At 40.5% G+C, this 26,250-nt stretch overlaps 2 protein-coding genes across 3 annotated transcripts; both read right to left on the bottom strand.

Moving 5' to 3' along the window:
- Positions 1-803: 803 nt before the first annotated feature.
- Positions 804-9,320, bottom strand: LOC133556006 (uncharacterized). Of its 2 annotated transcripts, XM_061905565.1 has the most exons (4): positions 8,683-9,320; positions 8,525-8,617; positions 4,384-4,615; positions 804-4,316 (listed from the first exon to the last, which is right to left on the bottom strand). In XM_061905565.1, exons 1-4 carry the CDS (start codon positions 8,842-8,844, stop codon positions 3,622-3,624), a joined length of 1,182 nt encoding a protein of 393 aa, XP_061761549.1. In that variant the 5' UTR covers positions 8,845-9,320; the 3' UTR covers positions 804-3,621. The 2 variants fall into 2 exon arrangements, with proteins under 2 accessions (XP_061761549.1, XP_061761547.1); XM_061905563.1 differs by having other exon boundaries at positions 8,525-9,308.
- A 2,252-nt stretch (positions 9,321-11,572) lies between these two features.
- Positions 11,573-22,378, bottom strand: elob (elongin B). The gene is made up of 4 exons (XM_061905567.1): positions 22,220-22,378; positions 17,277-17,411; positions 12,650-12,755; positions 11,573-12,549 (listed from the first exon to the last, which is right to left on the bottom strand). Exons 1-4 carry the CDS (start codon positions 22,220-22,222, stop codon positions 12,437-12,439), a joined length of 357 nt encoding a protein of 118 aa, XP_061761551.1. The 5' UTR covers positions 22,223-22,378; the 3' UTR covers positions 11,573-12,436.
- Between the last annotated feature and the right edge of the window lie 3,872 nt (positions 22,379-26,250).

The raw sequence follows: 26,250 nt of genomic DNA, 5'->3' as shown, positions 1-26,250 counted from the left end.
AATGAGATTTCAGCACCTCCAAATCAGAGTCCATGGTTCTCGCCCAGAAAAGAGTGAAGTGCCATCTCCGGGTTGGGGAGGAGACCCTGCCCCAAGTGGAGGAGTTCAAGTACCTAGGTGTCTTGTTCACGAGTGAGGGAAGAGTGGATCGTGAGATCGACAGGCGGATCGGTGCGGCGTCTTCAGTAATGCGGACGTTGTACCGATCCGTTGTGGGGAAGAAGGAGCTGAGCCGGAAGGCAAAGCTCTCAATTTACCGGTCGATCTACGTTCCCATCCTCACCTATGGTCATGGGCTTTGGGTCATGACCGAAAGGATAAGATCACGGGTACAAGCGGCCGAAATTAGTTTCCTCCGCCGTGTGGCGGGGCTCTCCCTTAGAGATAGGGTGAGAAGCTCTGTCATCTGGGAGAAACTCAAAGTAAAGCCGCTGCTCCTCCACATCGAGAGGAGCCAGATGAGGTGGTTCGGGCATCTGGTCAGGATGCCACCCGAACGCCCACCTTGGGAGGTGTTTAGGGCACGTCCAACCGGTAGGAGGCCACGGGGAAGACCCAGGACACATTGGGGAGACTATGTCTCCCGGCTGGCCTGGGAACGCCTCGGGATCTCCCGGGATGAGCTAGACGAAGTGGCTGGTGAGAGGGAAGTCTGGGCTTCCCTGCTTATGCTGCTGCCCCCGCGACCCGACCTCGGATAAGCGGAAGAAGATGGATGGATGGATGGATATTGTAACCTCTCCCCAGAATTTTACTACAAAAAAAATACTGTTTATCAGTAATGCACTGTAAAAACGACCATAGAATAAAAACAAGTTGCCAGCATTTAATGATAAAAAATAGCAATGGTACCGATTTTCAATTAACAGTAATTCAGTGTAATCACCATCAATTGTATGGTAACGTCTATTTTTTTTAATGTTATAAACACAAAAAGGAGATTTTATGGTGGTCCGTCACCATAGTGTTACAGTAAAATAACAGTGTTATCCATTTTAAATATACAGTTTTCCGTGCAAGAACCACTGTAAATGTCATGGTTAAATTGTGTCGACTCAGCAGTCAGTATGTTACTGGAAAATTTGACTTTTTTTTTTTTTTTTTTTTTTACAGTAAAAACTGGCAGCTCAGTCACCAGAACTGTAAGAATAAGCAGTGCTTTTTTTTCATTTACGTAACGTATTGTAAAAAACAACCTTGATTTTTTGGTTAAATTAATTTTACAAATTTACAGTAAATTGTGTAAAAAAAAACATTGTAAAGTGAAATTTACAATGTGTTTGTTTTTTTACATTTTTTTTAACGTAAAATCTTTAAAAAATTACAGTTCACTTTAATAAAATAATTCAGATTTTTCAGTAAAATACTCGCATATCAGTTGCCAAAATAGTGTAAAATACTGGTATTGATTTTAAATATACACTAACTTGTGTAAAAACATTTAAAATATGTAAAACAAAAAAAAAGGCTGATTTTACGGTAAAATAACATTTCAGTGGCCATAATGTTACTGTAAAAATGGTATCAATTTTTATTTAGAGTAATTCACTGTAAGAACCACTTTAATCTTATAGTAAAATTCCATCAACTCAGCTGCCGGAGTACTACTGTAAAATCGATTTTTTTTTAACCGTAATACACAAAAAACGTCAGAAGTGATGTTAACACACTAGCAGTTCAGTCCCCATAATGTTACTGAAAAAATAACAGCAGCATAGACTTTCAATTTACAGTAATTCACTGTAAGAAACACTGAATTTTATTTTAAGTTAAAATCCTGATGACTTTTGGTTTTAAAGTAAAAACTGACAAAAAGTCATTTTTTTCAGTAAAATACTAACTCAGTTGCCATAACGTTACTGTAACAATAATATTGGTGTCAAGCAGTAATTGGGTGTAAAATACTATGTACAGTACTGCACTGTAAAAAGAAGTGTCGATTTTATGGTCAAATAAATGTCAGCTAAGTCGCCAGAATTTTACCGTAAAATTATTAGTGAAAACAATTTTAAAATTGACAAGAACATGTGCAAAAAAACCACATACATTTTATGTGACTAAGCTGCTAGTTTTTTTTTTTACAGTAAAAAATGTTTTACATTTCACTGTGAGAAAAAAAAGTCCGATCTCAGTCGCCATGATGTCACTTTAAAAATAACAGTGGAATCGATCTTCAAATTTTCAATTTACATTACTTCCGTGTAAAAAACACCATTATTTTTACAGTAAGAATGTAGCTGGATGTTTTATTTACAGTAAAGCCTCCAGTGTGGTTTATTATGTGCACACAAATGGTACTGTAAAAATAACAGTGGAGTCGATTTTTAATTCAAAGTCATTTGGAGCAAAATTCTATTTAAAATTCTATTTACAGTTATGCACTGTAAAAACAAAGACTGTCAATTTCATGGTCAAAAGTCAGCTCGGTGGCCAAAATTTTACTGTAAAATGAATAGTGTAACCAATTTTAAAATGTACAGTATTATGTTAAACACAACATTTTAGGCAACTAAGCTGACAGTTTTTACTTTAAAATCTCAAAAAAAATGTATAGTTCACTGTTAAAAAAAAAAAGTCAGATCTTACGTTAAAATACTAGCAGGTCAGTCGCCATGATGTTACTGTAAAAAAAAAAAAAAAGTCAACTCGATTTTCAATTTACGTTACTTCCATGTAAAAACCAACGTAATTTTTACAGTAAAACTCTAGCGGCTGAGCTGCCAATTTTTAACAGTAAAACCCCCAATTTGTTTTGTTTTTTACAATGTGGTTTAACATGTACACACAAATGTTACTGTAAAAAGTAACAGTGCTATAGATTTTTAATTCACAGTAATTTGGTGCAAAATGATATTTAAAATTACTTTTACAGTTCACTGTAACAATAAAAAAAGATCTTACGATAAAATACTCGCAACTCAGTCGCCATAATTTTACTGTAAAAATAACAGTGGAATCGATTTTTAATTCACAGTAATGCGGTGTAAAATCATAGTTTAAAATGTTATTTACAGTAATGCACTGTAAAAAAAAAGAAGGTCAATTTTATGGTCAAATGTCAGCTCGGTCATCAGAATTTTACTGTAAAATTAATAGTGGAACCATTTTAAAAATGTATAGTAATATGTTTAAAAAAGACAAATTTTAGGTGACTGAGCTTCCAGTTTTTTACGGAAAAATCTAAAAAAAAATTTACAGTTCACTGTAACAACAAATATGATCTTACGATAAAATATTTGCAGCTCAGTCACCATAATTTTACTGAAAAAATAACAGTGGAATTGCACTGTAAAAACAAAGACTACATTTTATGGTAAAATAAATGTCAGCTCGGTCGCCAGAATTTTACTGTGAAATTAATAGTGGAACCAATTTAAAAAATGACAGTAAGATGTTAAAAAAGCACTACATTTTAGGCGACGAAAATGACCGTTTTTTTACGGTAAAATCCCAAATTTTTCAGTTCACTGTAAAAGTAAAAAAATATCTTACAATAAAATACTTGCAGCTTAGTCTCCATGATGTTACTGTACAAATAACAGTGGAATTGATTTTTAATTCACAGTAATTTGGTGTAAAAATCTGTTGCACTGTAAAAAAGATGGTCACACAAATAGACGTTTACTCTCCGGAGCTTTGAGAACGTAACATTTCTGCAATGGCGTCTCGTTGGCGTACACCTTCCTCCTCTCCCTCTCCCTCCTCGCTCCAAACGTTCTCCCCTCCAACTCGTCCTCGGACGACGTCGCCGATGTCCAACAGGAGGTTGTGGAGCACGCAGGCGGTCAAGACCACGGCCGGCGCTCGGCTGCAGTTCCCGATGTCCAGGCACTGGAGTCTCTGGAACCTGGCCTTAAGGTCGGCTACTGCCTGATCCAGGATGCGCAGATGCGGTTCCAGCGTGGCGTTGAGCAGCTTCTCTCCCCGCCCGAGACTTCCCGCGGCGTACGGCGTTAAAATGTGAGCGGTGAGCGGGTAGCCGACCCGGGCCAGCAGCACCGAGCCGGGAGTAACAGGGTTCCGCTGGAGTTTGTGGCTCAGAGCGACGCCGCCGTCCGTGTCCTGGTCTTCGCTGACGCTGCAGTGGAGGAAGCGTCCCGCACGGTCACACACTAGCTCCAAGCGGAGCCAAGAGTTGCCGTGGTCCTCTTTCCTCATCCTCTTGGCCTGCGGCACGGCGTGTTTCCCTGCCGGCAGCCTGATGGGAATCCGGGTGTGTCCCAGAACTCCCAACACTCGGGGAACACAAGAACCTTGAGCGCGATCCTCGTCGGCCCCTTCAAAGAGCGGGAAGAGGACAGCTTCCGCCTCGCTTCCTGCAGAGTCAAAGTCCCACAAATGAGACCGGCGGCGTCATTTCGGGCTATACTTTGAAAGACGTACCCGTCGGCCAGCGGACGTGCTTCTCCTGCAGCGAGTTGACGCGCCGGCAGAAGTGAAAGAAGATGCGGTGGATGTTCCCCTTCTCCAGGCCGAAGTGGCGGGACAAGGCGCGGTAGCTGACGCGCTCCGACATGAGGGCAAGGCACAGCGGGACCGTTTGAGACAAGGACAAGCGGGCCCGGCCCGTCAGTGGGAACTTGGATTTGGATCCCTGAAGGACAGCTGTGATGTACTGAAGGTACGTGTGGGGACAATAAAAGACAATGAGGGACAGTAAGGAGACAATAAGGCACAATGGGTGACAATAACGGACAATAAGGAACAATAAGGGGAGAATAAGGGACAGTAAAGGGAACAATGAAGGACGATAAGGGACAATGAGTGAAAACAAGGGACAATGGGTGACAATGAGGGACAATAAGGGTACAATAAGGGACAATGAGGGACAATGAAGGATGATAAGGGGACAATGAGGGCAAATAAGAGGACAATGGGGGACAATGAAGGACAGTAAGGAATAATAAGGGGACAAAGGACAATGCGGGACAATCTTAGACAATGAGGGACAATACATGACAATGGGGGACAATAAGTGACAGTATGGGGACAAACAAAAGACAATGGGGGAGAATAAGGGACCGTGAGGGGACAATAAGGGACAATAAGGGATAATGAGTGACAACAAGGGACAATGGGTGACAATGAGGGACAATGAAGGATAATAAGGGGACAATCAGGGTAAATAAGGGGTCAAAGAGGGACAATGGGGGGAAATGAGGGAAAATGAGAAATAATAAGGGGACAATAAAGGACAATGCAGGACAATAAGGGACAATGAGGGTCAATAAGGGACAGTGAGGGGACAATAAAAGACAATGGGGGAGAATAAGGGACCGTGAGGGGACAATAAGGGATGATAAGGGATAATGAGTGACAACAAGGGACAATCGGGGTAAATAAGGGGTCAAAGAGGGACAATGGGGGAAAATGAGGGACAATGAAGGACAGTGAGGAATAATAAGGGGACAATAAAGGACAATGCGGGACAATGTGGGACAATGAGGGACAATGGGGGACAATAAAAGACAATGGGGGAGAATAAGGGACCGCGGGGGACAATAAGGGACAATAAGGGATAATGAGTGACAACAAAGGACAATGAGGGACAATGAAGGATAATAAGGGGACAATCAGGGTAAATAAGGGGTCAAAGAGGGACAATGGGGGAAATGAGGGCCAATGAGGAATAATAAGGGGACAATTAAGGGCAATGCAGGACAATAAGGGACAATGAGGGTCAATAAGGGACAGTGAGGGGACAATAAAAGACAATGGGGGAGAATAAGGGCCCGTGAGGGGACAATAAGGGACGATGGGGATAATGAGTGACAACAAGGGACAATAGGTGACAATGATGGACAATGACGCATAATTGGGGAACAATCAGGGTAAATAAGGGGTCAAAGAGGGACAATGGGGGGGAAATGAGGGACAATGAGGAATAATAAGGGGACAATAAAGGACAATGCAGGACAATAAGGGACAATGAGGGTCAATAAGGGACAGTGAGGGGACAATAAAAGACAATGGGGGAGGATAAGGGACCGTGAGGGGACAATAAGGGATGATAGGGATAATGAGTGACAACAAGGGACAATAGGTGACAATGACGCATAATTGGGGAACAATCAGGGTAAATAAGGGGTCAAAGAAGGACAATGGGGGAAAATGAGGGACAATGAGGAATAATAAGGGGACAATAAAGGACGATGCAGGACAATAAGGGACAATGAGGGTCAATAAGGGACAGTGAGGGGACAATAAAAGACAATGGGGGAGAATAAGGGACCGTGAGGGGAGAATGAGGGACGATAGGGATAATGAGTGACAACAAGGGACAATAGGTGACAATGAGGGACAATGACGCATAATAAGGGGACAATCAGGGTAAATAAGGGGTCAAAGAGAGACGATGGGGGGGAAAATGAGGGACAATGAAGAACAGTGAGGAATAATAAGGGGACAATGCAGGACAATGAGGGACGATAAGGGACAATAAGGGGACATTGGGGGACAGTGAGTGCATTAAAATCAAAGTTGTTATGAATTATTTGACTTATTCAAAGCTCTAATTACTTCACATGAAATATTCCACTTTAAAACATATTTTAAAGTATTGCATATTTTGTGTGTTCGCCATAAAAAACTATGTTTTGACAAAAAACATCATAAAACAAATCAAAAACGTACAAACACTTAGACCACGCCAAGTATGCATCTGTGTGACAAACATGTCTTGAACCCTTCAGCCATTCATTTTGTGTCCCGCTGGCAGCCATTTTGTGCTTGCTCGTATTGGAGAGATTGACAACGGCAAGTTTTTTAGTCGTGATGAGAATGGACTTTTCTGGGGAAAAAAGCCAAAGCGGACTTGTTTCACAGCGGCATAGACTACCTCTTGTCCAGCGGCAAACTCCTCCCTTTTTTCTCTCTGTCTAGTCGTTTATTTCCTCTAATGAGCCAATGAAGCAGTTCCTGAGAGGACGTTTGACGATAATTTATTCTAAGTGGATTGTACTTTTTTTAGATGTTTATTATTGTAGCAATATGGTTGTTCAAGTTAAGGATTTTTGTGTTTTCTGATCATGGGCACCAAAGGGACTTCCGTGGGCGCGCGTGTTGGCAGAACAGCGCATACAGGGCAGTTGAGCTTGTCGTTGTTGTTTGGTCTGGTTCATGAATAGAAAGTGGATCCATCTCCTGCTTGTTATGTTTCTTTGAAATAAAGCATTTTATATTGTGTTCAAAGTGAACAAACCTTGGACTTATGTTGAGGTTGGAACCAATTTGTTGTGTTTAGTGGCCCTAGTGTGTGAATGTGAGTGTGAATGTTGTCTATCTGTGTTGGGCCTGTGATGAGGTGGCGACTTGTCCAGGGTGTACACCGCCTTCCACCCGAATGCATCTGAGATAGGCTCCAGCATCTCCCCACGACACCGAAGGGAATAAGCGGTACAAAATGAATGGATGGATAAAATGTTTTATTATGGCGAATTTGCTTCACTATACAAAGTTTTCTATTTACAAACCCTGTTCAAAAAGCAGTTAAGTTCGTAATATTAATATACCAGTGGCAGGCCGTGCGTTTCCCACCTAGGCCTTCAGTGATGTCCGACTTCAATAATTACCTCTCAAAATACCATAATTTATGTCAGTGCCCTCTGCTGGTTGTTCAGGGGGATGTGTAAGTCACAATTATTTGTGCAACTGGTTTGTGGGAGGAATGTCTCATCGACACAAAAGCAAAAAAAACGATCGATCTATCCATTTTCTAACGCTTATTTCCTTGGGGGTCGCTGGAGCGTTCCATCCATTTCCTACCGCTTGTCCCGTTCGGGGTCGCTGGAGCCTATATCAGCTGCATTTGGGCGGAAGGCGGAGTACACCCTGGACAAGTCGCCACCTCATCGCAGGGCCAACACAGATAGACAGAGGACATTCACACTGACTTTCACACACTAGGGCTGATTTAGTGTTGCCAATCAACCTATCCCCAGGTGCATTTTGTTGGCAGTGGGAGGAAGCCGGAGTACCCGAAGGGAACCCACGCAGTCACGGGGAGAACATGCAAACTCCACACAGAAAGATCCCGAGCCCGGGATTGAACCCAGGACAACTCAGGACCTTCGTATTGTGATCCACATATGCAAATTCAATAAATACAAATACAAATTCAAGCATACTTATATCCAAATTTCAAAAATATGTGTGGAGTTTGCATGGGGTACTCCGGCTTGGGTTTGCTGGAGCCTATCTCAGCTGCATTCGGGCGGAAGGCGTGTACACCCTGGACAAGTCGCCACCTCATCACAGGGCCAACACAGATAGACAACATTCCCACTCACATTCACACACTAGGGTTCATATTGATGTATGTAAGTCGACGTGAGACAATTCTACTTCCATACATCCGGGCATTTGTGACGTTGCCAATAAAAAAAGGCCCCAATATTGATTGAATCAAATTTACACAATTTTTCCAACTAAGCCGCAATTATCTGAAGCCAAATTATTTACTGATGTGACGTTGATTTAAGTTGTTACAAAAAGTGTCCAAGTTTTTATTAAAGTAGTAGCTGACCTTGACTGCGGTTGTCTGCTCCACGGCGACATCGCACTGCTGTGGCCGCTCTGCCTCCACTCTCTCCCGGGCAGCGGCAGTAGTATCAGCCGCCTGTGAAAGCTGCACATCAGCCTCTTGCGGCTTTCCTGTCACAAAAACCTCTGACTGATGCAAACTTTTGACTTTGTTGACGAGTTCCGCCTCGAGTATCTGTTCCACGGCCTGGTCCAAGCGCTGCTCCAGCTCGGCCTCAGACAGAGGCTGCCACTCCCGCTCCGCCAGCTCCAACACGGCCCTGGCTGCCGATAAAACACACTCGTCGACGTCCATTTGCACATTTAGCGACCGCTTGAACCTCCGTTAATAATGAAGTGAAGCTAAATGTTTTCAGCTAGTTTGTCCTCACGTAGGCTAGCACTCAAAAAGTTAGCATTGCTGGCTAAATGCTAACACAAAACATAGTAGCGCTAACAGTGCTGCGTTCGGGGATTTCAGGAATAATTGGAAATAATAGTATTTACGCCATGTCACTTAAAAGTGTAAAAGACGACATGCATACTTTTACTGAAAAACGGGGTTCCCACGCATCCTGGAAAAATATTTAAATTCCATTATTGAAAGACGAGAAATGTGAAATGCCTTAGTGCAGGTGTGACTAATTGTTTGCATTTAGGGCCGCTTATAACAGTGGTTCTCAACCTTTTTTCAGTGATGTACCCCCTGTGAATTTTTTTTTAATTCAAGTACCCCCTAATCAAAGCAAAGCCTTTTTGGTTGCAAAAAAAAGAGATAAAGTAAATTACAGCACAATGTCATTAGTTTCTGATTAATTAAATTGTATAACAGTGCAAAATATTTCTCATTTTTGGAAAAAAAGATATAAAATTAACTAAAAACTTGTTGAAAAATAAACAAGCGATTCAATTATAAAGATTTCTACAAATAGAAATAGTCATCAACTTAAAGTGCCCTCTTAGGGGATTGTAATAGAGATCCATCTGGATTTGTGAACTTAATTCTAAAAATTTCTTCACTAAAAAATAAATCTTTAACATCAATATTTATGGACCATGTCCACAAAAAATCTAGCTGTCAACACTGAATATTGCTTTGTTGCATTTCTTTTCACAGTTTATGAATTTACATTCATATTTTAAGTATTATTCAATAAATATATTTATGAAGAATTTTTTAATTGTTGCTATTTTTAGAATATTTTTGAAAAATCTCACGTACACATTGGCATACCTTCAAGTACCCCCAGGGGTACCGCGTACCCCATTTGAGATTTTTCTTTTATATTGTTAAACAATTGCCTATGCATTATTATTTAAATAATTACGTACACTGTAAAAACAACCAATTTTGCATGGAAAACCTGGCAACTCAGTAGTTATATTACTGTAAAACTGTGTTTTTTTACACCATAGTTCTGTAAACAGAGAAACCGTACTAATGTTTATGTAAACATTTTGGCAACTGAGCTGCCAGTTTTTACCGTAAAACATACGGTTGTTTGCACAGTATACTACTGTAAATGGAAAAACTGTACCAAGGTTGTTTTTTCAAATTCTGGTGACTCAGCTCGCATTTTATTTTTTCTACTGTAAGATATATGGTTGTTTGTACAGTATATTACTATAAATGGAAAAATGGGACCATGTTTTGTTGTTGGTAGAATTCTGCTGACTGGCCATTTTTACTCCATCCATCCATCCATCCATTTTCTACGACTTATTCCCCGTTTGGGGTCACGGGGGGCGCTGGTGCCTATCTCAGCTACAATCGGGCGGAAGGCGGTGCACACTCTGGACAAGTCGCCACCTCATCGCAGGGCCAACATAGATAGACAACATTCACACTCACATTCACACACTAGGGCCAATTTAGTGTTATCAATCAACCTATCCCCAGGTGCATGTCTTTGGAAGTGGGAGGAAGCCGGAGTACCCGGCGGGAACCCACGCATTCAAGGGGAGGACATGCAAACTCCACACAGAAAGATCCCGAGCCTGGGATTGAACCCAGGACTACTCAGGACCTTCATATTGTGAGGCAGACGCACTAACCCCTCTGCCACCTTTACTTTAAAACCTATTTTCATGTTTACAGCATACACTTTGATGGATAACTTGCTTTGAAATGAATTATTTTAATATATTTATTTTTACAACCTTGTCAAATTATATTGAACCATCTTTTAATCATTAAGCTGATTATTTAAGACAAATGCTCTAGCGTGCTGATTAGAAAATTGAGTAATACTAATAAATATTAACTAAATATACTGCATGGGAAGGGACTCATAAATACCTGACAAAAAATATATTTATATACAATTATGTTGTACTAAAATGAATAAACTAATGTTCCTTACCTAAACTGTCAATAAAATTAAGCACAAATAAAATACAGTTTCACCACTTTAGTCATAATCTTTGCGCTGAAGAAACTTCTCTATGACTTTAGCTCCAGACTTCTTCTGTTTGATATTGACATTACTGCCGCAAGTGGTAAACAAGTTCCAACTGAGTACTGCTACGGCACATACAAACAACAACTAGGGAACAAGATACTTTTTGGCGGTTGGGGGTACCCTCTGCCCAACAATGGTTAAGAAAAACTGGTTTAGTTTACAATATGTATTTATTATTACTCATTTTCAGTTTTTCATTGCGGTTTTCTTTTCTGACTGTATGTAAAAATCTGCACTGCAACCTCATATTCCCATTGTGGGATAAATAAGTCTGTCCAATGTATATTTTTCTGCAATACATTTTGTGAGAAAATAGTTCAGTACTTTATTGACGCATGTTATTTCTCGGCTTTCGTGGGCCATATAAAATGTGTCAGGCCAGAGAAATGTATAACATAAGTGTAAAATGTATTGGACAAAAAGATTAAGAACATATTGACTCATAATTGGATGAAAATACAGTAGCACCTTTCACGAAACCCAAAGCGCTCTGGTCACAGTTTGATGAAACAAGACAATTCTGTGCAGCCTGCACTGGCACTACGTAAAACACAGAAGTGTGTGCAAAGGTACAACAGAGGCCAACGAGGTGAGAAAACGCTTATTTTAATATTGAATCAAATCAATTTTGACAGTGCATCCTGTCAAAAACTTCATTCAAGCGTTCTTAAGGTGTCGCCCAAATGACTCACGGAGGATTTGGCTTTGCAGTTGCAGATCAATTCTAAACCAGAAATATTACACTTTCATGCCAAAGTTTTTGCTGCTCCTTTTCTCTTTGTTTTGATTTCAGGAAAAAAATTTGTGTCCATGTATAAATAGTTTACAGTCAACGACAATTGTGGCCTCTACTTCCACAACTGACATTTCTTGAGTCTATACACATTTAGCAGGCCCGCGGATTAAAGTAGACAAGATGCTGAGTGCTACAAACATTAGCCAGGATGTGTACCATTGGGATAAACATGGCCGCTAGTTCATTTCTGCAGTCTTTGTGTTGTAGAAAATGATCAGCGTGAATTTGTTCTTGAGACCCAAAGACAAGCCGGTAAATAATAATACTAAATAATCGTAGTAATAATAGTTTAATAAACAAATAGCGCAAAATAATAATAAAAATGTCTCTCCTGGTTGACGGCCACATTGAAGCCGGTAAAAAAACAGACGCACGAGTAAGGCAGCACAAATAAAGACTGGACTGAATTAAATAGGAGGTAAGGTGTTTACATGTTGCGCCTCTACCAGGTGACAGTGTTGTGACCAGTGTGTGAAAATGTAGCTAGCAAGCACACAAACGCATCGCTCGCACGCACGCACTACAACCCGGGTTTGTTTCTGTCCAGCTCAGGATCTGTTGTCCGCAAGACGAGCCGGCTGAGGCGTCGCTTCCCAAATTGTTTCCTCCCTCGCCACGACGCAACCCCATTCCTCCCTCCCTCGCCCCCCTTTCTTCCTCACTGTACGGCCGGCTCGTTGGCCGTGCCGCTCGAGTCCTGTGGCTTCATGACGTCGGGGAGTTCAGGGGGGATGGAGAAGGGCTCGATAGTCAGCTGCTCGACTGAATCATCTGCAGGAAGACACACGCAAAAGTGGGAGTGCCAGGTCAGGAAGCGAGGACGCACAAACACATAAAAGCAGAAGCAACGTCTTTGAGTGAGGTGATTTACCTAGACGGAACGCCAGTCCCACGGTGCCGGGTGACTGAGGCCGCGCTGTTTGGTTTGTAAAGCCGCAGTTTCCCAGAGTCTGAGAGTCTTCCAGCACCATGTCATCCTGAACAGGACCAAAACGCACAGTCATTAGTGGCTAATGAGCAGGGGACTTCAAAAGGTGGACACAGACCGTGCTTTCGTAATTTGACCTGCACAACTTTGTGGAGACTTACGGTAGTCTTACTGAGAAATGGGTATCAACACTTGGAAAAATAACACATTTTTATTAACACTTTTCATACACTGCCAAGGGGCAACACCTAGTGCTCTTCACCTAAAAAAAAGAAATAACACCCACGCCACTATTGACAAAAACAAAACATGGCATGGCACTGAGGATTGAGGGAAAATGCCATCTTTGAGGCATCCACACTGGAGGACTGAAATTAACATAATCTAAAAGGATGTACAACAATTTATAATGGAATTTTAAATGAAGAAAAACATAACATTTAGAGAATATTAGTAGTAGATTAGATAGTACTTTATTTTTTCCTTCAGGAAAATTAAAATGTTCAGCACAATCCCATTCAAGATCAGACAAACATTACAGGGCGACAGAACAGGATCGTTGACGGGTCTGCCGGCTTCAAGCGCCCCTTACAAAAAATGTGAGATACAGGTAAACAAGTGGAGGGGAATGGGAGAAAAAAATAGAAGATTAAGTAGTAAGAAGATTAAGTAGTAAGAAGAGTAAGTAGTAAGAATAGTCCATCCATTCATTTTTTACCATTTGTCCATTTGTAGTAAGAATAGTAACTAATAAAATAGAAAATATAATAAAAAATAAAAAACCTAAGTAATGTTAAACATGAACAGTAAAAGTCCTGATTAAAAGGTGTCTTTAAAGGGGCACTTATTTTGTAATGCTGCCCGTCATTCACAATCCTTATGTGGCATAAAGCACTCACATGGTTTTTCCTTTTTTTGCACTATAAACGTAAATGAAAGTCAGCTAACAATGGAGCCAATGAAAGTCGCTCTATTCCGCCTATGTCGCGTGCCATAATACATTCAAAAACCTCCATTGAGGTTTTATATACACTCTGCAAGGTTACATGTAATGTAGTAACATTCATAGTAACATGTAATATTTACGTATTTTGCTCATTTGGAGCTTACGGCGACATTTATTTTACAGATGCGTCACAACGTTTGCGTTTCCCTTCAACAACAACACTACTATCATGACAGACTTTGTCAAGGGAAGTTAATTACATTTATATAGCGCTTTTTTCTCTAGAAACTGAACGCTCTTTACCAGTCTACATTTAAGCTACATTTTAAACTAGTGTGGGAGCAAGGGTAAAGGATGGCAGAAGCTGCAATCGAACCAGGAAACCTCAAGTTGCTGACACAGTTGCTCTACCAACTGAGCCACGCCGTCCCCAGGCAACAAAGAGAGACAACACACATAATACAACAATCCTCTACTGTACAGGTCTGCTCTCACTGGGATGCCAACTGATGGGATGTTTATATCTTCTTGTTTAGATGAATAATTAATCAGAATCCTTGAGAAGGGTTTAAAAAAAAAAAGCCTGTTCAGCAAACGAGCTTCGTTCTGTCTTTCTTTACATCTCTGGGTATAAGTTGGATGTGATAGTCTCAGGTAATGGCCACGACCTTAACTTTCACCAGGTAACAGGCGATCGTGAACACTGCAGCTGTAGGAGTACAAGTAGTTTGTCTATGTTAGCGCTTATAATAACAATATAACTAATACTTGGTTCAGGTCAGGAGATGTAGAGTATCGTAGGCGATTTTTGGATGCATTATTAGAGTGATTTATAGACTAAATGGATTCCTCTTGCTCGCCACCTAGAAGGAACAGATTATTACAAATTAGAATGCAAAAAAACAAACCAGGCGTGTTTTTGCCTCTCTCAAGGACGTGAGTGATAGGCAGCAGTCCAAAAAAAGTGCAGTTCTCCTTTAACCTTTTTTTTAAATATTATTAACGGTGTTAGCAGGCTCTCTGGCAGGTAGTTCTGCTGGTGGTGGCAATAGTGGCTGAATGCTGCCTCACCGTGGTGTTTGGTAAAGATAAAAGTTTGGTTTCAGAGGGCCTGAGGATCCGCAAGGGTTGAAACAGCAAAAGCAGGTCAGATAGCATGAAGGCGCAAGGCCACTTAAAAACTAATAGCACTTTAAAATCAACCCTGAAGCGGACGGGGAGCCAATGCAGTGACTTTAAAACTGGGGTAAATGTGCTCCCACCCGCTGGTTCTTGAAAGCAACTTATGAAATACAGTGGAACCTCAATTTACAAACCTCTCTACTTGCCAATGTTTCCGTTTACAAACTTTTAGATCGAGCCAAATACGCCTCTTAGTGCGAACCATGTCTCTGTGTACGATCACTTCATTTGTTGCATGTCCCGCTGGCAGCTATTTTGTGCTTGCTCGTATCAAGATATTGAGGAAGCAGGCTTAGTAGTACCCATCCATCCATTTAATACCCCTTGTCCCTTTCGGGGTACCACCGCAAGTTTTTTATTGTGATGAGAAATAACTTTTCCAAAGTCGACGACTCCGGAGAAACCGGAGAAGATGCGGAGGAAGAGACGGGGCTGTGGAGTTATTGTCGGCTGAATGAGCATGTATCTGAGTCTTCCATCTCTCCGTATGGATTCTCGCTGTACGCGCAGGCCTGACATTGTCTTAGAGCTAGTGGCCAGCCTAAGATGGAGTCGGCTCTCTTTGTCGTTTTGTGTTGTCTGTTCCAAACGGAAGACGTTCTTCTTCAGCGCTAACTCTGATCATGCACCGAGAATTGACCTAGGCTGCTAAAGACAGTGTATTAAAGTATTCAGTACTGACGACATAGGGAAAAAAAGTAGATTATCTGGGATAGGCAGATTATATATACGATATATCGCAGGTTTGTCTATGTGCAATATAGAAAATGACTATATCGTAATATTCGATTATATGTTCTCACACCGTGTCACACTCCTTCTCGGTCTGTCCTTCTCACAGAGACGTAAAATAAGCCCGCCTTCTTACATACGTCACATACTGTCTGTCGCGCATGTAGTGTCACACGCTCTCGCCGAGAGCTAACGTTAGCATGGCTAACGTTAGCTGAGGCAGGTCAAGTTGCTTTTAGCTGCAGGCATCACACAACAGGGGTTTCTCACTCCTTCTCGTCTCTCATTCTGACAGATATGGAAAACAAGCCCGCCTTCTTACATACGTCACATACTCTCGCAAGTGTAGTGTCATAGCTCTCGCCAATCAGAGAGGTAGCAGCATGGCTAACGTTAGCTGAGGCAGGTCGAGCGAGCAGAGCTTGTGACAATACAAGAGAGAGATGGTTTGAAACTTATCACAAATGAAGGAAGAACAATAAATGCCCAACATAAAGAGCAGGGGGTCCATCATCTGGCGGTGGTTTGGCTTCAAGTGGGAAGATATTCAGCAGACAACAGCAATATGCTGTTCAATGTATATACTATGATGATTAACCTGTGTGATGACTGTATTATGCTGATAGTATATATTTGGACCAGGAATTGATTAACGTGGACCCAGACTTAAACAAGTTAAAAACCTTATTCGGGTGTTACCATTTAGTGGTCAATTGTAAGGAATATGTACTGTACTGTGCAATTTACAAATAAAAGTCTCAATCAATCAATGCAAAGTATGCAGTAGAAGTGTTACTACAAAAAGGAAGCAACACTAATAATTTCTTCTTTCATTTAAAAAGTCACCCATGAGAGAATGTATTTAATAAATACACTTTTGGTTAGTTGATTTAATTGTAGTTTCCCTCAATGCATGAAAGTTTAAAAGTAGCATATATTAATGCAGTAAGAAGAATGTTTTAATGTAGACACATAGAATCATCATACTGGTGTGATTATATGCATCAAGTGTTCATTTAAGGCCAAGGCAAAATATCGCAATATGGCATAAAAATATTGCGATATTAATAAAAGCCAATATCGCCCAGCCCTAGATAGGATCCAGCACCTCTGCGGTCCCCTTCAAGGTTTCTCATTGTCCCATTGGGTTGAGTTTTTCCTTGCCCTGATGTGGGATCTGAGCCAAGGATGTCGTTGTGGCTTGTGCAGCCCTTTGAGACACTAGTGATTTAGGGCTATGTAAGTAAACTTTGATTTATTTTTTTGCAGGATATCATCTTAGTATACACATATACTATGATATTTATGATATACTCTATTACTACTATTAATAATATTGTATTTATAATCTATTCCAAGGGTGTCCAAAGTTTTTTCAACCAAGGTCCAAAGTGAAAATGTACCAATGGGCCACAAGTTAAACACAGCAATTATAAGCATACGTTAAGACGTTTGTTACTGTAAATCTCCACTGCAACCACAAAGGGCCCATTTGTGTGAAAGTAAAAGCATTTTATCCTAAACACATGGTGGAACTGGATAGCATGTCTGGCACAAACAAAACCATCTAATAGTAGCATTGAAAGCACTTTGACACATCCCAGGCAGAAATGACACCCATATGTATGCGTCATGGCCAATTATGCAAACTAGACGACGGTGCCCCGCAAGGAGATATTTTCATGAATCTGCCGTGTTTTTTTTAGTTACCTTGTAAAGTACCTGCTCCTCAGGCGGCCTCTTGAGGATTCCTTCCACGATGCGCTTCAGCTCGTACACTGAAGTGGACTCTTTGGCTTCTGTGAAGATGGTCGTCTTGTGACGTCGGATCATTAGGAACACATCCTGTGAAGACAACAGCGTCCTAGTCATTGTCCCCAAACGCCAAAAAGAAGACATTTACTAATGTTCGAATGAAAGCAATATCAGAGTGTCATTGACGCACAAGTTTACAAAAACGTAAATTATGGTGTAAAACAGGAACTTGTATTTCCAATATAAATTTTACTTTTTTCCAAATCATTGAATGATTTGTTTTTGTTTTTAATGTGTTGATCATGATTTTACGAACATACGACACAACACAAGACAGATTTTACACGAACAAAACAAGATCAACGAAACTTATTAGTGAACAATTGAACAGTACATATAATTTGTAAAAATATCAACAAAAAATACATTTGCTTGAGCCAAATAAGTCAGATAGTGCTGAATAACTAAACAAAAGCAAATTATATAGCCACGTTAAAATTGAACAACGCAACTTTAAAAATAATAATATAAATTTACTTTCTCATGATTTAATATCAATTTCATTGATGCGGTTCTAATCCTATCTTTTGTATCGATACTACCACTATTTGGATCGACCCACCCACTCTTAATTAATGTATTCTTGAGCACTTTGAATCATGTAAGTTATAAAAATGCAGTGTGTTTGTGAATGGAGATATTAGATAAGTGGTACTCGCAAACAAATCGAGCTAAATAAACAAAGAAAAAGCTGAAATTACAATTAAAAGAAAAATATTAAAGTAATATAAAATAACAAACAGGTGAATGTATGAGAAAAATGTGTCATGTTGACTAATCACACAAAGCTGCCGTGCAGGCTGTTTTTTGTATTCAAAGCTGTCATTTTTTTAAATAACAATTTAAAAATCTATGTTATTATGAAATGTTGACCAATTTAAAGCTCCAATTACTTCACATTAAATATTCTAAATTGGATCTTTTGTACTTTTGCCATTTAAAACACTTTATATTGAAAGTTAATCCTGAAGTTGATCTAGAGAGATCTAAGCGTTGGATAAATAAAATTAAAAAAAACGTATTGTTAACATTTTTTGACAGAACTTTTCGGGTCCTGGGAAAAAACTTGAGTGGAGCCCTGATGGTTAAAACAAATCTATATACAGTGGTGTTTAAAAGTTTACGCACTGTAAAGAACATAATGTCATGGCTGTCTTGAGTTTCCAATAATTTCTACAACTCTTGTTTTTTTGTGATAGAGCAATTGGAGCACATACTTGTTGGTCACAAAAAACATTTGTGAAGTTTGGTTTTATGAATTTATTATGGGTCTACTGAAAATGTGTCATCACAAAGACAAAGATAAGACCTTCTGGAGGAAAAAACTGTGGTCAGATTAAACAAAAATTGAGCTGTTTGGCCACAAAACCCAGCAATATGGTTGGAGGAGAAAAGGTGAGGCCTTTAATCCCAGGAACACCAATCCTGCCGTCAAGCATGGTGGTGGGTAGTATTATGCTCTGGGCCTGTTTTGCTGCCAATGTAACTGGTGCTTTACAGAGAGTAAATGGGACAATGAAGAAGGGGATAACCTCCAAATTCATCAGGACAACCTTCAGCCCGGAGGTTGGGTCTTGGGCGCAGTTGGGTGTTCCAACAGGACAATGACCCCAAACACACATCAAAAGTGGTAAAGGAATGGCTAAATCAGGCTAGAATTAAAGTTTCAGAATGGTCTTCCCAAAGTCCTGACTATAACGTGTGGACAATGCTGAAGAAACAAGTCCATGTTAGAAAACTCAACAAATTCAGCTGAATTGCACCAATTTTGTCAAAAGGAGTGGTCAAAAATTCAACCAGAAGCTTGCCAGAAGCTTGTGGATGGCTACCAAAAGGGCCTTATTGCAGTGAAACTTGCCAAGGGACATGTAGGCAAATATTAACATTGCTGAATGTATACTTTTGACACAGCAGATTTGGTCACATTTTCAGTAGACCCTAGGGCTGGGCGATATATCGATACAAACAATATATCGCAGGTTTGTCTCTGTGCGATATAGAAAATGACTATATCGTAATATTCGATTATATGTTCTCACGCAGTTGCTTTTAGCTGCGGGCTTTACACAACAGGCGTTTCTCACTCTTTCTCGTGTCTCCTTCTCACAGAGACGGAAAACAAGCCCGCCTTCTTACATATGTCACATACTCTCGCGCGTCTAGCGTCATACGCTCTCGCCGAGCATAGAGGTAGCAGCATGGCTAACGTTAGCTGAGGCAGGCCGTGCAAGCAGAGCGGAGCTTTTGACAATACAAGAGAGAGAAGGTGTGAAACTGATCACAAATGGAGGAAGAACAATAAATGCCCAAAATTAAGAGCAGGGGATCCATCATCTGGCGGTGGTTTGGCTTCAAGTGGGAAGATATTCAGCAGACAACAGCAATATGCAAAATGTGCAGCAGAAGTGTTACTACAAAAAGGTAGCAACACTATTAATCTGTTCTTTCACTTAAAAAGTCACCCGTGAGAAAATGAAGTGTATTTAATAAATACAGTTTTGGTCAATTGACTTAGTTGTGATTTCCTTCTCTGCATGAAAGTTTAAAAGTAGCATATATTAATGCAGTATGAAAAAGAATGTTTTAACGTAGACACATAGAATCATCATACTGCTGTGATTATATGCATCAAGTGTTCATTCAAGGCCAAGGCAAAATATCGTAGTATATATCGTATATAATATGGCATAAAAATATCGCAATATTAATAAAAGTCAATATCGCCCAGCCCTAGTAGACCCATTATAAATTCATAAAAGAACAACATTTTAAGAAGGTTTTATGTGACCAACATGTGCTCCACTCACTATCACAAAAAAATAAGAGTGGTAGAAATTATTGGAAACTCAACACAGCCCCTGGACATTATGTTCTTTACAAGTGTATATCAACTTTTCACCACGACTTTATTGGTTTTGAAAATAAATATCAAAATCACTCTTGCATTCTTTAATGATTTGTGATGGTTTCCATTAAAAAAAACACACTATAATAACAAGCCAGTCTTTTGACTTTATTGACTTAAATACAAGTTAAAAAGAACTAAATATAATAATGAGCCAGTCTTTTGAACGCCTTTTTTAGATGAAATTCTGGCTCCCTTCAAAGAGCCATAAATCCCGTCTCTATTGCGATCGTTCCTCCCAGCTGCTTCGTGATAATCGACACATTTCATGAAAGAAATAGCAAACGAGGACTCAAAATAAATAGCAAATCCCATCTCAAAGAGGTATAGGACACAAAAACTCGGAGTCGAAGTGACAGCAAAGTTAGCTAGTCGGAAGCTAACATACCGTATTTCCCTGAATTTCCGCAGGGCATATAGTATGCGCCTGCCTTGAATTACTGCCGGGTCAAACTCGCACGCAAAATAATTAGCGCATGCTTAGTATTACCGCCTGGTCAAACTCGTGACGTCACGAGTGACACTTCCCCTGTCATCATTTTCAAAATGGAGGAGGTTGATTGCAATACCGGTACTTTGAAATCGCATAAAAGGGAAGAAGATTAAGAGCTATTCAGTAGGATTTAAGGTCCAACCTTACATCACACTCAAATTATTACTGCATACCTCTGGTAAGTGCCGGAGTGAGAAGAGGTTTTAAAATAATTAGCGCATTCTTACTTTTACCGCATGCCTTTGGTAAGCGCAGGAATGAGAAGAGGTTTTAAATTAATTAGCGCCCCGGTGGCAATTCAAGGAAATACGGTAACTATAATAAACTAACCAGTGTTTTGACTTTATTGGTTTAAATACAAGTTAGAAATAACTAAATATAACAACGAGCCAGTCTTTTCAACGCCTTTTTAGATGTAAATCCGGCTTGAAAAAACTAACTATAATAACTATCCAGTGTTTTGACTTTATTGGTCTAAATACAAGTTGAAAATAACTAAATATAAATAATGAGCCAGTCTTCTGAACGCCTTTTAAGATGAAAATCCGTCTCTCTTCAAAGAGCCATAAATCCCCTCTCTATTGCGATCATTCCTCCCAGCTGCTTCATGATAATCGACACATTTCATGATAGAAATAGCAAACGAGGACTCAAAATAAATAGCAAATCCCATCTCAAAGATGTAATAGGACACAAAACCTCGGAGTCGAAGTGACAGCAAAGTAGGAAGCTAACATAATCGAAAGTCATTAACCAACATAGTGACATTAATATGATAAAAATAAAATTTAAAGACAGGATATGTGTAACGAACTGTAAACTAATACCTCCAAACATTTGTCTAACGGCCAACATTAGTCATGTCGTGACGAGCTAACATGCTAATGCTAGCCCAATGAAACGTCCACATTGAAGTTTAAAGCAGCAGTTAGCACCTTTTAACTTTACACTCACCACAGGCCCCAAATTGCAGATTTCTAAAAAAAAATGTTTAACTAAGACGACATTCAAACGTTTGTTTCCAAAGTTGTAAGCAAATATTTCAGAAAAAAGCCCATTTAGCTTCGGTTGCAACTGACAACTTAAAGCTAGTTTTGTGTTGTTGTCGTAGCGCTCCGGCTAACGGTTGGTTACATTTAAAGCACTTCTACAAAAAAATGTCAGCAGCTCGGTTCTTCGAAGCCAACACTCTTGCTGATTTATGACAACCATCGGCGGGGGGATCATGTAGCACCGTGGCGTTAAAGTACCGTCGAGTACCGGTATCGATTCCCAGGTATCAGTGGCTAGCAAGTGTTAGCCGAACAAAGCCAGCCTTCTCGCTTCTCGCCTCTTCTCGGTGTTACAGTGTGATCCCACCTATCAAACACATTGCCCGGCTGAGCAAAGTGAGGTTTGTCGGACATTCTAACGTTTTGTGTTTGAGTTTAATGCACTTACCATGTCTTGCGGTCGATTACACAGTGAGGGGGGGAAAACGCCTCAACTGCACAGCGACAGCTGATGCTGCGTTCGCGTTCTACACTCAGCTGTCGGATATTTGAAGACTCCATACACTCGTCTTTGAGTAGGTCAACAGATCGTTCACGCCCAAGCTCCTGCGTCAGTTAGCTGCTCTTGTATTTGCATAAACACAATGCAGAGGCGTGTGATGTTACGTTCATTCATGTGGTAACAAGTGTGCGTGGGAGTCACGTCTTTTCGTGAACGCACCACGCTTTCATAGATAAACGCTGCTTCCTCAATGGATTGTACCATGTTTGTGACGTCACCAATGCGTGTGTTAATTGTATGTGTCGTGTGTCTGCTCGTTAAAAACATCTAGTATTCATCAGAGGTGGGTAGAGTAGCCAGAAATTGTACTCAAGTAAGAACACTGTTACTTTAGAGATGTATTACTCAAGTAAAAGTAAGGAGTAGTCACTCAAATATAAAGTATGTTGTGAAAAAACTACTCAAGTACTAAGTTACTGATGAGTAACCTGACTACGGCAACAAATAATGCACAAAAACATAAAAATAGCATTGAGCAAATTCAGAGCCAGGAATATTTCTTAAGCAACTAAAACAATAATATATATTAAATAATAGTACATTAAAAAAATAAAAATTAAGGCACATTGAGTCACAATAACTTAACAGCACCATAGGCTCAGTAGGCATTGATTGTTTGATTGATTGATTGAAACTTGTATTAGTAGATTGCACTGTACAGTACATATTCCGTACAGTTGACCACTAAATGGTAACACCCCAATAAGTTTTTCAACGTTTATCAATTACTTAATAAATGACCAAGTCGAGGTGATCTACCTCATAAATACATATACATACACACACATATCATATATACACACACATCATATATATATATATATATATATATATCAATCAATCAATCAATCAATGTTTACTTATATAGCCCTAAATCACTAGTGTCTCAAAGGGCTGCACAAACCACTACGACATCCTCGGTAGGCCCACATAAGGGCAAGGAAAACTCACACCCAGTGGGACATCGGTGACAATAATGACCCAGTGGGATGTCGGTGACAATGATGACTATGAGAACATGATACTGTGAAAGATCAATCCATAATGGATCCAACACAGTCGCGAGAGTCCAGTCCAAAGCGGATCCAACACAGCAGCGAGAGTCCCGTTCACAGCGGAGCCAGCAGGAAACCATCCCAAGAGGAGGCTGATCAGCAGCGCAGAGATGTCCCCAGCCGATACAGAGGCGAGCAGTACATGGCCACCGGATCGGACCGGACTCCCTCCACAAAGGAGAGTGGGACATAGAAGAAAAAGAAAAGAAACGGCAGATCAACTGGTCTGAAAAGGGAGTCTATTTAAAGGCTAAAGCATACAAATGAGTTTTAAGGTGAGACTTAAATGCTTCTACTGAGGTAGCATCTCGAACTGTTACCAGGAGGGCATTCCAGAGTACTGGAGCCCGAAATGAAAAAGCTCTACAGCCCGCAGACTTTTTTTGGGCTTTGGGGATCACTAATAAGCCGGAGTCCTTTGAACGCAGATTTCTTGCCGGGACATATGGTACAATACAATCGGCAAGATAGGATGGAGCTAGACCGTGTAGTATTTTATACGTAAGTCGTAAAACCTTAAAGTCACATCTTAAGTGCACAGGAAGCCAGTGCAGGTGAGCCAGTACAGGCGTAATGTGATCAAACTTTCTTGTTCTTGTCAAAAGTCTAGCAGCCGCATTTTGTACCAACTGTAATCTTTTAATGCTAGACATGGGGAGACCCGAAAATAATACGTCACAGTAGTCGAGGCGAGACGTAACAAACGCATGGATAATGATCTCAGCGTCTTTAGTGGACAGAATGGAGCGAATTTTAGCGATATTGCGGAGATGAAAGAAGGCCGTTTTAGTAACGCTTTTAATGTGTGCCTCAAAGGAGAAAGTTGGGTCGAAGATAATACCCAGATTCTTTACCGTGTCGCCTTGTTTAATTGTTTGGTTGTCAAATGTTAGAGTTGTATTATTAAATAGAGTTCGGTGTCTAGCAGGACCGATAATCAGCATTTCCGTTTTTTTGGCGTTGAGTTGCAAAAAGTTAGCGGACATCCATTGTTTAATTTCATTAAGACACGCCTCCAGCTGACTACAATCCGGCGTGTTGGTCAGCTTTAGGGGCATGTAGAGTTGGGTGTCATCAGCATAACAGTGAAAGCTAACACCGTATTTGCGTATGATGTCACCTAGCGGCAGCATGTAGATGCTGAAGAGTGCAGGGCCAAGGACCGAACCCTGGGGAACTCCACACGTTACCTTAACGTAGTCCGAGGTCACATTGTTATGGGAGACACACTGCATCCTATCAGTAAGATAAGAGTTAAACCAAGACAGGGCTAAGTCTGACATACCAATTCGTGTTTTGATACGTTCTAATAAAATATTATGATCGACAGTATCGAAAGCAGCGCTAAGATCGAGGAGCAGCAACATAGATGACGCATCAGAATCCATCGTTAGCAATAGATCATTAGTCATTTTTGCGAGGGCTGTCTCCGTCGAGTGATTTGCCCTGAAACCGGATTGAAAGGTTTCACATAGATTGTTAGACGCTAAGTGTTCATTTAACTGCTCCGCAACAATTTTTTCGAGGATTTTTGAAATAAAGGGAAGGTGAGACACCGGTCGGTAGTTTACCATGAGGTCAGGATCGAGGTTAGGTCTTTTAAGAAGAGGATGAATAACTGCTTTTTTGAATGCTAGGGGAACAGTGCCCGAGGAAAGTGATAAGTTTATAATATTTAGCACTGATGGACCTAATAATACAAAGAGCTCCTTGATCAGTTTCCCAGGAAGAGGGTCAAGTAAACATGTTGTTTGTTTTATTCCATTTACACGTTGTAACAATTCCTCTAATGTTATTTCCTCAAAACGAGAGAAACTATTTTGGAGGGCAGTATCCGCCGTATATACAATCGTGTCAGTGTTAATAGAACCCGTTGTAGCTGGGACGCATTCTCTTTAATCTCCTTTCTAATGACTTCAATTTTCTTACTAAAGAATTGCATAAAGTCATCAGCTGAGTGGGTGGAGCTACTGGAAGGAGTCCCTTGTTGGGTTAGCGATGCTACCGTACTAAACAAAAATTTAGGATCGTTTTTATTGCGGTGATTGAGATTTGAGTAATAATTAGCTTTAGCTAAGGTAAGCATGCGTTTATAAGTTATTAAACCATCACTAAATGCTTGATGGTGCACCTCAAGTTTAGTCGTGCGCTATTTGCGTTCCAGCTTTCTGCATAATAATTTCTGAGCTCTAGTTTCTTCTGTAAACCACGGGGTGCGCTTTTTTGGAGCCTTTTTTAACTTTAGCGGTGCTATGTTATCAATGGTTTCGCGCAGGGCGTCGTTAAAGTTGTTAGTGAGGTTATCAATAGAGCCCACATACTTTGGGAATGGTGCCATTACCGAGGGCAGTAGGTCAGCAAGAGTTGTCGTTGTGGCTGTATTAATGTTGCGGCTGCTATAGCAGTTATTATTATTATTAGTTTGACGAACATGCGTCTGAACCTCGAATTTTATAAGGTAATGATCGGACAATACTTTAGTATACGGGAGTATCGTAACTTTGGAGACGGTGATGCCCCTGACAAGCACTAGGTCTATCGTATTACCGTTGCGATGCGTGGGTTCATTTATTATTTGTGTGAGACCACAGCTATCAATTATAGTCTGGAGCGCTACGCACGGTGGGTCCGATGGGGTATTCATATGGATATTAAAGTCCCCAATTATGATTATATTATCGGCGTGTGTCACTAGATCAGCAACGAACTCTGAGAATTCATTGATAAAGTCCGAACAGGGCCCTGGGGGGCGGTAGATAACAGCCAGGTGTAGAGGCAGCGGTGTGACAGACCTCATAGTAAGCACCTCAAACGATTTATATTTATTATTTATGTTAGGCCTAAGGTTAAAGTTTTCGTTGT

Source organism: Nerophis ophidion, linkage group LG07 (assembly GCF_033978795.1).
Source record: "Nerophis ophidion isolate RoL-2023_Sa linkage group LG07, RoL_Noph_v1.0, whole genome shotgun sequence".
Lineage (NCBI taxonomy): Eukaryota > Metazoa > Chordata > Actinopteri > Syngnathiformes > Syngnathidae > Nerophis > Nerophis ophidion.
Note: the sequence above shows the minus strand (reverse complement) of the source record. Positions and strands in the feature narration are given on the sequence as shown.